Source organism: Martes martes, assembly GCF_963455335.1.
Source record: "Martes martes genome assembly, chromosome: 1".
In the NCBI taxonomy this organism is placed as follows: Eukaryota; Metazoa; Chordata; class Mammalia; order Carnivora; family Mustelidae; genus Martes; species Martes martes.
This window is the reverse complement of record NC_137888.1, coordinates 82260643-82275631: the sequence shown is the minus strand read 5'-3', so window position 1 is coordinate 82275631 and position 14989 is coordinate 82260643. Positions and strand designations below refer to the sequence as shown.

The 14989-nt window shown below is 34.0% G+C and overlaps 1 protein-coding gene across 2 annotated transcripts in view; it reads right to left on the bottom strand.

Annotated features, from left to right (window-relative positions):
• RSRC1 (arginine and serine rich coiled-coil 1) overlaps window positions 1-14989 on the bottom strand; it is a 449299-nt gene that overhangs the window by 331655 nt on the left and 102655 nt on the right. For both annotated transcript variants that reach the window (XM_080796319.1, XM_080796320.1), the window contains exon 4: window positions 9567-9740. In XM_080796319.1, the coding sequence (XP_080652445.1) occupies window positions 9567-9740 (174 nt within the window). The remainder of the gene's footprint in view (window positions 1-9566; window positions 9741-14989) is intronic.

Below are 14989 nucleotides of genomic sequence, written 5' to 3'. Positions count from 1 at the left end.
TTTAGTATACTCATGAGGGGCAAAGACTATCTCATGAAGGAGGTGATGTCTAGAGTGAGCCTCAAAAGATGAATGGAATTAGCAAGAGATGTGGAGGAAAACAAAAAGAGTATTTCAGGCTGAGAGAACAGCCTTTCAAAAGACTCAAAAGTTAGAAAAAAGAATAATAGTTGAGAAACTGGTAATCATAAGTATCGATGATTAAATTTGTGTTGTTAATTAAAAAATACCATTTATTGAGATCCTACCCTATAGTATTAGCTTTCTTACACATACTGCTTCTAATATTTACAGCTTTTCAATTATCATTATCTCCATTTTACAGAACATATTTAAGACTCAAAGAAAATAACTTGCCCTGTCAAGAAAAAATTTAAATGATTTGAGATGGTCAAAAATTACTAGATATCTTGTCTAGGGTGCCTTTCCAGTTATCTCCACCTTTCTGTCTTTCTTTGCCTATTTTTAAATTTCAGAAATTACAGATAATTGATAGCAATGCAAATGATTACTTTCCATAGATATGCAAATGGATTTTGTCCAGTGGAGTTGTCACTGATTTCCATCCTGCATGTGGAAAAGGCAGTTTTGACTCTATTAAACAATTTTGTGTCCCATAAATTCATGTCTGCTCTTTGAATTCTCCTTGGGGCTATTGTAGTAACATCTTCATGGTTCCCTCATTAATTAATGAGTTAAATAAAACCTTTGGCATATGTTCATGAGTATTTTTATGAGTCATGACTTTACCTTTTTAAAAAATTATCCTTTAATGGCTCCAAAGCACAGTGAGTCAGGATTTGAAAGTTTGTGTGGATTCTGTTACGGTTTCAAAGATAAAGTTCCTTTCATTACATACAACTCACTATTCTCTCCTTTTATTCTTGAATATTAATGCTAACACAATTTTTTGTAATACCTCTTTTAAGGGTCTCACCAAATTTTTTATAGTCAATGTGATGAAACATACTAATAAATCCAGCATGAGGCTACTTCACTCTCACTAACTTCACATAACTATAATTCCTGAGCCTCCTGTGGAATGAAAAATGAAAATAAAAATACCTTCTCTCATTCCAAGGCTTTTCACAGCCAGGCAACCACAAAAAGAAAGAATGAACCTACAATTCATGCCATTTAATGCTCTATCAGGCATAATTCAAGTCAAATCCCACTGGGGAAACTCTGGGATAATTAAAATGTACTGATATAATGAATAAGAGAAAGGTGGTGACCTAGGGGAGAACTTCTAAAACCCTCGCCTCCTGCTTCTGCTGATTATTCTTTTTGTTATGTTAGACTCCCTTTCTTGACCTCATCTTTTTGAAAAAAATTATAGATTGTTTCTGTTGAACAAAACTAATACCTAGTGGCAAACCTACACAATGGAAATTGGGTGGTAAATTTTACTGCAATAAAAAATACCCGACAACATAAAGGGTCACTGTTACGGTATTCATTCAATTCACAAGGAAATTGTAAGATATTTAATTTAAAAAGGAAGAAAAATCTAGTGCACACATTTATATAAAAATGTATTTGTTTACCTGCTTAACAAAACTGACAGTACGAAGCTTCTTTTGCATGTTACAATGACATGTGTTAAAGGTATATGCTTCTGTCGAACCAAACATTTACCCTTCGCCACTGGTGAAAGGCAACAAGATCTCTTTACAAAGCCTTGTCTTTTTCAATAAATTTTGCATGAAAACATGTTATACTGGCACAAAGTTGCCTGCTGTCACATTCGAAGTGTGATAAATGTTTAATGAAAACAACACCACACAGCTTGGTGTCAGACAACAGCTATCACACAGCCCTGCTTTGATCCAAACAGACACTTAAAAGGAGTTCTAAGCACAGGCTGCACCACAGAACTCTATAACCTATATGCAAATAGAGGTAAATTAGCATAAATGACTTCCTGCTGCATAAAGAAATAAGAGATAAGGAAAAATATGACAGCCTCTAAGAGTATGTAACTGCTGTCAAAACTCAGAGTCCAGCATTCCCAAATCACTTCAACATCTTTTGCCAAGTTCTAGGTAGGAAAAATCTCATCAATAGAATCTTAGTGGATGAAACTCTAAAATTGAAGACTCTGGAACATTGCCAGGTCAAAGCCATAACCAAGATACATCTATAAAGTAGATTATTATATGGTACTATATTTCTTATACATGCTGCTTGTAATACTTCTAGTTTTTTTTAAGTATTGTTATGCCCATTTTACAGAAGAATAAATTAAGGCTCAAAGCAAATAACTTGTTCTGTAAAGGAAAAAACTGTAAATGATTGAAAATGAGCAAAACTATAATTTCTGCCAGTTATTTTAACTTCCTCAGAATCTAAATACCTTAGCACACTTAAATGTGTATGTGTGTGTATTTCAGAATACAACACGTTCAAAGGCAGTAATTCCTATGAACAAAAAGTATATGCTGCTTCTGTTGATAAGCTTTCAGTACTTTTAGTCTATAAAGATATACCTGAAATAGTTTTGATAAAAGTAACATAACTTCTAATTACACTCCATAGTAAACTTTTTAATGAAATATTTTATAAATAGGTAACATACAGGCCATGAAGCCCAATTTCACTGCTGTCCCAGTAGCTATGAATACATTTTCAGAAAGATTTAAAGACAATTGATGTAGTAGGAGTCATACTTCAGTATAAGAAATTCTGTTTAAACATATTCCCCTTCCATTACCCACCAAAAAGAAGTGCTTCAGTTGTCCAGATACGAATTTCTATGTCCACTGGGAAATATTTAACTCTCGCTAAAAGCACAAAGGTTTAAAAAGTTATATAAAGAAGAAAAGTATAAACTCAAGTGTTCGAGCAAAATATTCCAGAAATCTTGATTGGCACGTATCTGAAAACAACATCCATCTATTGAAAAGTCAAGGAGGGGATGATAACTGAAAGCTTTTTATAGTACCACATCTAAAGGAGAGTAAGTTCAGGAATACTAAAGTAGATTCTTGATGAATCCCAAAGTTACTCAAATTAAAAAAGTATTTTACTAGGCAATAACCACTTTAAACCAAATTCTCCCGGCTGGTGATTTAAATCCTGATGGAAAAGAGATTTAAATCAAATCCATCCAAAGTCTACTTTTAAGGATGGTACTATGATTTAAAATAAACAGTAGAATGTCACTGGTGGTACTGATGTATTTATTCACAACCAATCTCTCTCTCTTTTTTTTTTTTTTAAGATTTATTTATTTGCGAGAGAGAGAGACAGAGAGAGAAGGGACGAGCAGGGTGAGGGGCAGAGGGAGAAGCAGATTCCCCACTGAGCAGGGAGCCCCATGAGGGGCTCAATCCCAGGACCCAGGGATCATGATCCGAGCCAAAGGTAGACGCTTAACCGAATGAGACACCAAGGTGTCCCCCCACAACCAATTTTTCAAAGAAATCTAGAAAAGATGTTTTCTTTTCTTTTGTTTTTAATACAATTTTTTAAAAGATTTATATTTATTTTTTAAAATATTTTATTTATTTATTTGACAGAGATCACAAGTAGGCAGAGAGGCAGGCAGAGAGAGAGGAGAAAGCAGGCTCCCAGCGGAGCAGAGAGCCCGATGCGGGGCTTGATCCCAGGACCCTGAGATCATGACCTGAGCCAAAGGCAGAGGTTTTAACCCACTGAGCCACGCAGGTGCCTCAAGATTGTATTTATTTATTTGACACAAAAAGAGAGAAATCACAAGTAGGCAGAGAGGCAGGCAGAGAGAGAGGGGGAAGCAGGCTCTCCGCTGAGCAGAGAGCCCGATGCGGGTCTCAATCCCAGGACCCTGAGATCATGACCTGAGCTGAAGGCAGAGGCTTAACCCACCCAGGCGCCCAATACAATATATTTTGTTTAAGATTTTATTTATTTGACAGACAGAGATCACAAGTAGGCAGAGAAGCAGGCAGAGAGAAGGGGGGAGGCAGGCTCCCTGCTGAGCGGAGAGCCCGATGTGAGGCTCAATCCCAGGACCCTGGGATCATGACCTGAGCTGAAGGCAGAGGCTTTAACCCACTGAGCCACCCAGGTGCCCTATAAAAGATGTTTTATAATAGCCAAATATATTTGATGGAGTTTTTTTTTTTTTAAAGATTTTATTTATTCATTTGACAGACAGAGATCACAAGTAGGCAGAAAGGCAGGCAGAGAGAGAGGAGGAAGCAGGCTCCCTGCTGAGCAGAGAGCCCGATGCAGGACTCAATCCCAGGACCCTGGGATCATGACCTGGGCCGAAAGCAGAGGCTTTAACCCACTGAGCCACCCAGGTTCCCTACTTGATGGAGTTTTATCAAATGTTGTTTGCTCAAGAAGACATAATATGAATACACTGAAGACTAAGGGGGGGGTGTATAATGTTCACAATCATCAAACCAATCTGTAATTATGAGATGTCATGACAAGTTTCATATTTCTGATTTTTGACTCTCATTATCAGTGTGCTTAACAAAATAATGTGTCCAACTTCAACATAATAACTGCTATTAGTAAAATTTGTTGTCATATTTTAAAATATATTTCCATAAAATAAATACAAATATCTAATGATATGATAAATGTTTTAAATTTTGAAAATTTTGGGGGGGGGAAGCTAATAAAAACAAGAAAAATCTGTATCAATGTTTAAAAGTAAAATAGTTCTGAAAAACCAAATTTTATAAATGTAAGACATTAAAAATTAACATCATTAAACCATCTTCAAAAAAATCTAAGATAAGGCTCAGCTGGTGTCTTTCTTAAATTAATACTTCATATAGTGTTATAAGGAGATACCTTTTAGTCCCTACAAACTCCTGATACCCTCCCAGCTTTTATTAAGCCTTCCTTACTCAGCAGTTTAATAAAATGAAAAGATCAATTTATAACAGTATAAGACATAATCATTCAAGTGTTCCAGGAATTCCAAGAACTATATTTAATTAGCTGATGTATTTATAATATTTTTCAGAATTATCTAATTTGGTATCTTTTTCCCTCAAAAGTTTAATAAAAAAACTCTTCCTCTTTATTAGGCTCATTAAATTCTTGCACATTCCTTTCTCTCCCACTTTCATTTTTCCCAATTTGTAAAATAGTCCTTTACCATTAATGTTCTTACTCTTCTTACTTTGTACTTTATAAAGTATGCTTTATATTCTATCAATTTTCATATAATATTGATATTTTCAAACTAGATTAAAAAAATTGTTATACATAAAGAAGCAGAAGTACATGAGTTGTTATCTTTTATGCAGGGAAGCAGCTAGGTTATTTAGCATAACATAAGCTAAAATATTTGTTCTTGGGTTGCTCAACCACCATTAACCACCATTAACTAATATATAAGTCCTAATTATATAGTTTGTGATTTTTTCCCCTTTTTCTCCACCTACCTTTCTCCGGCGAGGGAATGAAATCATTTGGCAAGAGACAGCTAAAAAATGACCATGAGATAAATTTAAGTAAGGGCTAGAAATTTTGTGGTTTTTATCAAACATAATTCTAAACAAACATATGAAATGCTGTTGTAGGAAAATATGTGAGAAAGAGGGAGAAAAGGAAGAACCAATCTTCTACTAATGACAGATTTCTGGCCTGATCGAAGGAAAATAAGGCACAGAAATTCAGTTCTCTTTAGGTATTTTCTAAGGAAGTTTAAGCAACAGCTTATCACTTGATCTCAAACATTATATCTCATCATCAATGATTATGGATTAGTATAGGAATGAGGATAACGTACTGTTAAGAGTCAAGATGCTATTGTCAGGAAACATGAATTAGAAACCTAACACTACCATTTACTAGCTCTATGGTTTACAAGTTTTCATCTATATAAAGGATAATAAAAGTTCCTATTTCATGAGACCATTATGATAACTAAATAAGATAATGCATGTCAACTGCTTAGCAAAATTCCTGATACTTAGAAAATAGATTTAAAACATTGAACACTTACTATTATTATGTCCATGGTAAACAAAGCATTTTGCTCACACCTCATTATCATTATCCTACTTGTAAGTTCATCTGCTTCTCACTGCCTTTAGAATTAACTCCAAACTTAACTTAAAAGGTACTTCAATACACATTTCTCACCATTATTCCTCTTTAACCCTAAACCAAGCCTCATTAGACTTTAGTTCCTCAAATATGCCATACCCCCCCTGCTTGCCTCTAAGTCTTTCCACACGAAGTTTATTTTGTATGTAACATTCTTTCTCATCTCTTCCTTCAATGTAAAAGACCACTTCTGGGAGACCTTCCCTGACATGTTGACTAGTCTGGACCAAACAGTTTAATGTTCATGGAGATATATTGCAACCACAATGTGTCAAGACTGAGGATGAAAGCCAAAATGCTAGGACTGGCCTGCTGGAAGGGTAAAAAGCACTCAGATCTGCTTAACTCTGAATTCTTTGTTCTATTAGCAATAAACATGCTCATGGGGGCACCTGGGTGGTACAGTCAGTTAAGCCTCCAACTCCTGGTTTTGGCTCAGGCCATGATTGCAGAGTCATGAGATCAAGCCCTGCATTGGGCTCCGTGCCGAGTGGAGTTTCTCTCTCCCTTGTGCCTTCCTCCCTGCTCTCTCTCTCTATATATATATAAAATAAATAAATAAATCCCCCCCAAAAAAATGTGCTCAAGATTTAAGCCAGAAGCTGCCAAATTACAACCTGTGGGCCAAATCTGCCACTTGCTCATTTTGTAAATAAAGTTTTATTGTGATACAGCCATATGACTCCTTTAACATTATCTATGGCTGCCTTGGTGTTCAATAGTTGCAACAGAGACATAGGGCCTAGCAAGCCTAAATCATTTGCTATCTAGCCCTTTACAAAGAAGTCTGCTATCTCTGGTTTAAGTTACTATTGCTTAGGTTTTGTTAATTAGGTCCAAAAGCATTCTAACTCATACACTTGTTTCCATAGCTTCTTAGTGAAACATTCATCTGATTTCCTTGTAATTACTTACACATCTTCCCTTCTATCTTTGCTTATTTTGCTATTTGCATGAACTCTCCAAGTAGGACTGGCCTACTATTATGACCCTATTACCAACATAGTACTTCACAAATAGAAGGCATTTAAATATTGTTGAATGAACAACTGAACGAATGAATGAATGAGTGTATCTGATCAATAACAATCAATATTCATTAACAACTAACATGTACATTAGGTACTCTATATGATACAAGAGAGTATAAGATATATTCTCTGCCCAATGGCTTAAGAAATCAGGTCTACGAAATAAACACATAAGCTCCAAAAAAAAAAAAAAAAGATCAATTATTTCTGAAGCAAAACAGGGTACATCTGTACATAAATAAATACTATCATTAAATCTGTATGCTGACCCAAAGAAATCTCTTGATTTTAGATCGTACCAAAGGTAAGAATCTGGATGTCCTCGGCACTAACCAGAAGAGAGAATATTCTGATACAACACCATTCTATATTATGGTCCACTAAACCCGTGGATATTACCTAATCAAGTTACTCAACAGCGCTTTTTTTTTTTTTTTAAAGATTTTATTTATTTATTTGACAGACAGAGATCACAAGTAGGCAGACAGGCAGGCAGAGAGAGAGGGGGAAGCAGGCTCCCTGCTAAGCAGAGAGCCCGATGTAGGGCTCGATCCCAGGACCCTGAGATCATGACCTGAGCCGAAGGCAGAGGCTTTAACCCACTGAGCCACCCAGGCACCCCTCAACAGCTTTTTGACAGTGGTTGCCAGAGCCCTTCAACTGACACCTCTTATTTTGACCTTGTTCATCCCTTTTGTTGAGATTTAAAAAATAATGATGAATGCAACATTATTACCTTGTAAATCTGTCATCCAGGATTCAGTACCTCAAACATAATCACCACTGAGTTTAACCTGTAAAGCTGGCCCAAACTTTCAAGATTGATGTTACCATATGAGAATCTTTCCTGAAATAACCCATCCTCCCTTTTTTATCCATGGACTGATTTTTCTTACCTTTAAAATCTCCAAAATAATGCTTTATGTAGTATCAATTTTATACAACCGTGTAATTATTCTGCTGAGGTGGAAAGCAAAAATTTAATGGCTACCAGAAAGCATAGTCACTCTTCTCATAGCCAAGTAACATCTGAAGTGCAAACCAAAAGAAAAAGAAAAAAGGAACAAGGAGTAAGGTATTTCCTTGATTGACATAATTTATTCATCCTCTTGGTTCATATTTTCCAGTCTCAAAAAACTACTCTCTACCCTCTGTTCAAATCTATCATCCTCCTGACTTTCTCCCTCTCTCAACAGATTTCTCTCATATCTTCTCTGATCTTAATTCCACTCTACCACTGTAGCTAACTCAGCCTCCCTATCCTTATGGCCAGATATCTGACCCCATTTCCTCTCCTCTAACATTCAACAATATCTAAAACTAGAAAAAAACAGAACTCAGAATTTTGCAGGACCACAATTGCTCTGTGTGCGTTAAAAGTTGTGAGGTGATTAGGAAAAAGATAATAATACTATCCTCTTCCAAAATCTACCACAAATTTATCATTTCAAAGAATCTGCAAGGTTGATATAATATCACTGAAACCTGGAAATAAAAAATAAACATACAGACAACTGTGAAAAAGAAAAGAATGAGAGACGAGTTCCATATCCTTTAATAAATTTAATTCTTCAGAGAATCAAGATCTCAAGGAACTACATTTAAGATCCTGACAAGCTCTTTGATTTAACACCGAAAACTGATACATTACAGATAAACACTTTTGTACTGAAGTATTACAGTGAGTATATATGGAGTGTTAAAAGACTCACAAAGGGGGATAAATTCTAAGATGTTCTACCTCATATAATAAAAGGGCCCAATGTCAGTTTTGGATAAAACAAACAAGAAGCCATAATTCAAACTACAAACCAAGATTTTGTTTCATTTTAACATTTTCTAATATAAGAAATAGTTATAAATGGATTTCAACCTCCAACTGGACAAAGTTGGACTGTTTCAGTAATATCGATTCCAGAAAAAATAAATTCTGGGTCTCACACACACATATGTTAACTCTAACAGACACACAAACACACCCTTAACACTGGTCAGGTCTCATTCTATATAGAAAGACGCCTAACCAGTAGTAAATCACATGGTTCCTTACCTTTGTTTCACCTTTACCCTTTTCCCCTAACAGCTTTACAATAAATTAATAGACATTTTTAATCATGAACTAGTCTTTAAATTTTAAAATCATATTCATGATAAGGAAATTGTGGAAATTGATTGATTGTGGAAATTGACTGATTCTTTTCCTAAAGAATTATGTAACTTTTCCTTTATTGACATACAAAGCTTTGACAGTGCCATTTATTTTGTGTTTCTAAAGTTTGTTATATGTCTTAAATGAAAACAGGAATCAAGGAAGCACAGTAAAAATCTGAGATAACCATTTTGATTTATCCTTTCTTATTTATCTAATGTATTTTCCTCTTTTGCCAATCTAACAAAAATCTCAGAGAATGAAAATTCAGTTTGAATATTGCCATGGAATCACTGAGTCATTGCTACTTAAGATTTGTTTCAACTCACCCCCGTTTGATGTTGTGTAATTCCTTGTCCTTGCATTTATCCTTCTCCTTTTCTCTTTTCTCCTTTTCTCTGCCTTTACGTCGTTCTCTATCCCGAGATCGACTACGGGTTCTTCGGTGACTGGACCTTTCACTGCTTCGACTGTGGGACCGTGGACGAGGTCTTGACCTGGATCTATATTAAGCAGATTTTATTACATTGATTTAGTGTACATTTTGTATTATGAAATGCAAATATTCTTAGAAATGATGTAAAAGGATTTAGTTTTTAGTTATAGATTTGGTAACTAAATAATTTTGTGAAATACGCCATCTGTATAGGGCTCTTTATGAATAAATATGTTGTCAACTTTAGTGGAAATTAAGGTTTAGTCAAATAATGTCTGCAAGTATAAGTGTTAAAGGTTCAAATCGAGTCTTGATGTATTCAAGTCTCCTCAAATAATATAACAAATCTAAATGTACCTAAATTGATTTCTAAAAATAGTATCTTCCCTATCTCTATAATCTCAGCTTCCATATCTATTCAACTTCTTTTCTTATATCTGCTACAATAAAATTATTCCTTTCTTCTACCCTTATCCAGCTAGTCTCTGTATTAAATGACAGTATGAGGTAGGATATACTACGGTTTTTTAAAAAGTAAATATTTCAAATCCTGCTTACAGTACTACAAGTTAGCCTCTACCAGATTGGTTATCTTATAGATAACTACACAAAAGAACTATCTAAAGGCACTACTGGAAACTTGACCAAAGGAAGGCAGATTCCTACAGGGGGCCAACACCTGGAAAAGGACAGAGCAATAAGAAAAAAAAAACAACCAAACCAAACCAAAACGAACAAACAACAACAACAAAACCAGAAGAAAGACTCAGAACAACCACTGCAAATGGAAAATGAAAGGGGAATCCGAAAAAAGAGTGAGAAGAGGAAACCAAAAATTCTAGATGTAAACACTACTCAAATCCGGGGCTGAACCCTACATCATGCATAGGAGGGGAAAACTCCACAGACAGCTAAGGAGAAAAGAACTGAAAACATCCAATGTCCCTGAAGAGACAGGATTTTTACAATTTTAATTCAACTAACTTAATTTTCTGCTAAAACAAATAAGTAAATAAAATCAATATTCTTCAGAGGAATATAACAGAATGCAGCATATTAAAAAATGTGACATTCATCATGTCCAAGATAAAATCCAAAATTACTAGGTAATACAACAAAGCATGAAAAATGTGATCCAGTCAAGAGAAAAGACAGTCAATGGAGATTAACCCTGAGATAAGCCAAATCTTAGAGTTAGCATTAGGATTTTTAAAAAATATAACTATGCTTGCAACAAATACAAAGAAATCTCAGCAGAAAAACTAGAAAATGAAAAAAATAGAAATTCTATAACTAAAAAATACAATAACAGAAATTTAAATTATCCTGAATGAGATTAAAGTCTATTAATCACCAATGAGATTAGTAACAACAGAGGAATTTGTATACTTGCAAATAAATCAATCAAGATTACCCAATCCAAAGAACTAAGAGGAAAAAAGATTGTCAATAATAAAAACAGATCCCCCAGGATCTCTGTGACAATATCCAAATGTCTAACATGTTTATTTAAACCCAGAAGCAGAGAACACAATAAGATAGAAAACAATTTTTTTTGTGGGGGCCAAAATTTCCCCCAATTTAGTGACAGACAGATTTTCAGATCCTGGAAGTTTAGTGAATGCCAAGATAAATAAGGAGAACCATGACTATTGATGAAACTGATGAATGCCAAGATAAATAAGATAAATAAGGAGAACCATGAAATTGATAAAAACTAAAAGTAAAGAGAAATCTTGAAAGCATTCAGAAAAAAAATGACACATTACAATCAGGAAGGAGAACAATGATATCCATTACTGCTGGCTTCTTCTCAGATAGAGTGGAGATCAGAAGACAGTAGAACAAAGTTCTTAAGATCGTGAAAGAAAAAACAATCACCCCAGAACTTTATATTTAGCAAAAATATCCCTCAAAAAATGAAAGTAAAATAAAGACATTTTTAAGATAAAGGGAAGAATAAACCATAATCATCAATAGTAAATCTGTATTACATTAAATTCTAAAGTAAGTTCTTCAGGCTGAAGAAAATGATGACAGATGAAAACTTGGGATCTTTAGGAAAGAATGAAGACCACTAGAAATGGTAAATCAATGGGGAAATATAAAAAAACTACTTCCCTTAGTTTATTTAAAATACATGTATGTGCTTGGGTGCCTGGGTGGCTCAGTCATTACGTGTGTGACTCTCAATCTCATTTCAGGTCTTGATCTCAGGGTCCTGAATTCAAGCCCTGCATTGGGCTCCACATCAGGCATTGAGCCTATTTAAAAAATATGTGTGAGTATGTGTGTGTGTATGCATGCTTAAAGGAAAAATTATAACGTTTCATTATAGAGTTTATAATGAAGATAGATATAATAGATATACTCTCTATAAAATGAACTATGTGGCATGTAAATGGAGACCCATATAGTTATAAGGTTTCTACACTTCACATGAATGGTGAAATAGTAACTCTAAGTACACTGAAATGTTAAGGGGGTATATGTAATCCTTAGAGCAGCCACTCATAGAAAAAAACAGAAGAGAAGAAATGCAAATATGTATAGCCAAAAAGCCAAAGGATAATAAGCTAAACAAGAATTCTTAAAAATATTCATTAATCCAAAAGGAGGCTGGAAAAGAAGTATAAAAAAAAATCAGAGGGATAAACATAAAAATTTAAAATAAAATAAGTATTATAGAAAATATTATGTGTATATAAAATACATAAAACAAATAAAATACATTGAAGTATACATATAGAATACATAAAATAGATATATATCAGATGGTAGATTTAAATCCAAATATATCAATAAATATCTTCAACATTAACAGAATTAATACTTCAATTAGAAAGAGCTTGTCCTGGGGTGCCTGGGTGGCTTAGTTGGTTAGGTATCTGTCTCCTGATTTCTGCTCAGGTCATGATCCCAGGTTCATGAGATGAGCCCCGAGTTGGACTCTGCGCTGGGAGTGCAGCCTGCTTAAGATTCTCTCTCTCTCCCCCTCTGCCCCTCCACCTCCTTACTTTCTCTCTTAAAAAAAAAAAAAAAATGCTTGTCCAAATGAATCAAAAGCCAACACACAACTACACGCTATCTACAAGATATTTAATTTAAATATACAGACACAGGTTGAAAGTAAATGGCTAAAAATAAATATATCATGCAAATAGTAAGTACAGGAAGGGTAGAATGAATATATTGATATCAGATAAATTAGACTTAAGAAACTAAAAGTATCACCAAAAAAAAAAAAAAAAAGATACTTCATCATGATCCAAGGATCAATTCATAAGTAGAAATCATACAAAATATTTATCTGACCATAAGAGAATTAAACTAGAGCTTAACAACAATAAAATATCTAGAAAAATACAGAGAAATTAAATATTCTTCTAAATAATTCATTAGAAATCACAAGAAAAATTAGAAAATATTTTGAACTGAATGACAGTGAAAATACAACATAGCAAAATTTGTAAGATGAGCTAAAAGCAATGTTTAGAGGTAATCTTACAGCTGTAATAAATGTTTATAATAAAAAAGAAAGGTCTAAAATCACTTTTCATCTTAAGATGCTAGAAAAAGAAGAGCAAAAAGTAAACCCAAAGTAGGTAGAAGGAAGGAAACATTAAAGAGCAAAAATCAATAGACTAGAAAGCAATAATGAAAAAAAACCAAAATCTGGTTCTCTAAGAATACCAACATATTTGATAAATCCCTAGCTAGACTAAACAAGCCAAAAAGAAAGAGCAAACACAAATTATTCTCCCAAAAGATAGAGAGATTGCATAAATGAGACCTGGGTATTTAGGATATATGTAGGTCTTGAAGAGAATTACATGGGTTGCAATGATAGTAATGCCTATCTCCTTTTATCCCTAACAGGTTTATTCAGTGAATGAAGAGCAGTATTATCCAATAAGGACACACAGTTTTTAATATATGATTTTGAGAAATTACAATATTTCTTGCTATGATAAAAACATGGGTTTAATATCCTAATTTATAAAAATTAAATTTCTATCATTTTTTCTTTAAGTTCGACTGCTCCCTCTCTTAATTTTGACACAGGACTTCTTTCCACATAAAGTTTTAATTTATCCTGACAATTTATTTCCCCCACAAATGTTAGTTAATTCATTTCTAATTAAGTTTTTAATTATATGTTAATATATAGGAATTTTAGCAGATTATTCTAAAATCTTTGAACAATAACCACATACAATTTAAAGTTTTCTAGTAGAAGAAAGTAATAATATTAAAAATGGAGAGGGGCCCTTTTTGTGATAGCCTCAGCCACTATACATATATTTTATGTATATACATAGAGTATATTATTTTAACTTGGTTCTCATTGCTCAGGACCAAAATATGATTCTTGTAATTAGTTTTCATTTAACTAGTGAAAATGCAGAGCACAAAAGATGAGTTAACATAAGTTTAAACTCTAACAACAAAACTAAGTTTCTCTTTTTTAATGAATCTTTAATGTAAGCTCATTTCTTGGTGGTTTGCCTTTTTGTCAAAAAATGCAGTTTGACAAAAATGTGCAACCATTTGTGGATTACAAATGTGGTGGATTTGGGTAAAAATCATGTTTTTTTTTTTACTCTATCTTAAAAAACAGATGTATCTGTTATTAACACACCCAAGTTATACAAGTATTAATTTAAAAAAAAATAAAGGATTTCTTATATAGTGGTGTCCTCAAACAAATTATTTCCTCTCTGGGCATCTGTTTCCTTATCTACAAAAGGGGAATAATAACTACCTTTCAGGTTTACCTAACTGAATTGTGAGATAGCAGACAAGTGATTTAGGAGCAGGCAGGCACCAACAAAGACATAACTGAGGGATGTGCTAATATGAATGAATGAGTAAAATCTGAATTGGAAGCATACTAAGTATATTTCCCTCATGCTATAGCTAATCCAGTAAAGAGCAGCATTTGATTTTGATAGACCTTTAAAATCCTAAAGGTATAAGGTATAAGGATTACTCAAGTCTCAATATACTTCTTTTTGAAAGGAAGGTAAGTAACAATAACTTTGGCCAACAATCCATGTTTTCTCCACAGGAAATCCACAGCAGCCAAATACATGATCTTCCCAGATTTACTATTAACAAGAAAATCACATCACCTATCATACAAGCCTCTGAAGAATAAAAGGGGGTGTTTTTGAGAGTTAAGAAGGGCATAGAGACATAACATAAAGACAACAGGCCTAAACTGGCACTGTCCCAGAAAAACCAGAAAGTAGGATTACTCCATCACCATCACAGCAAAGCCAGATATTACAATTAGAGGCCTTCTACCAATTA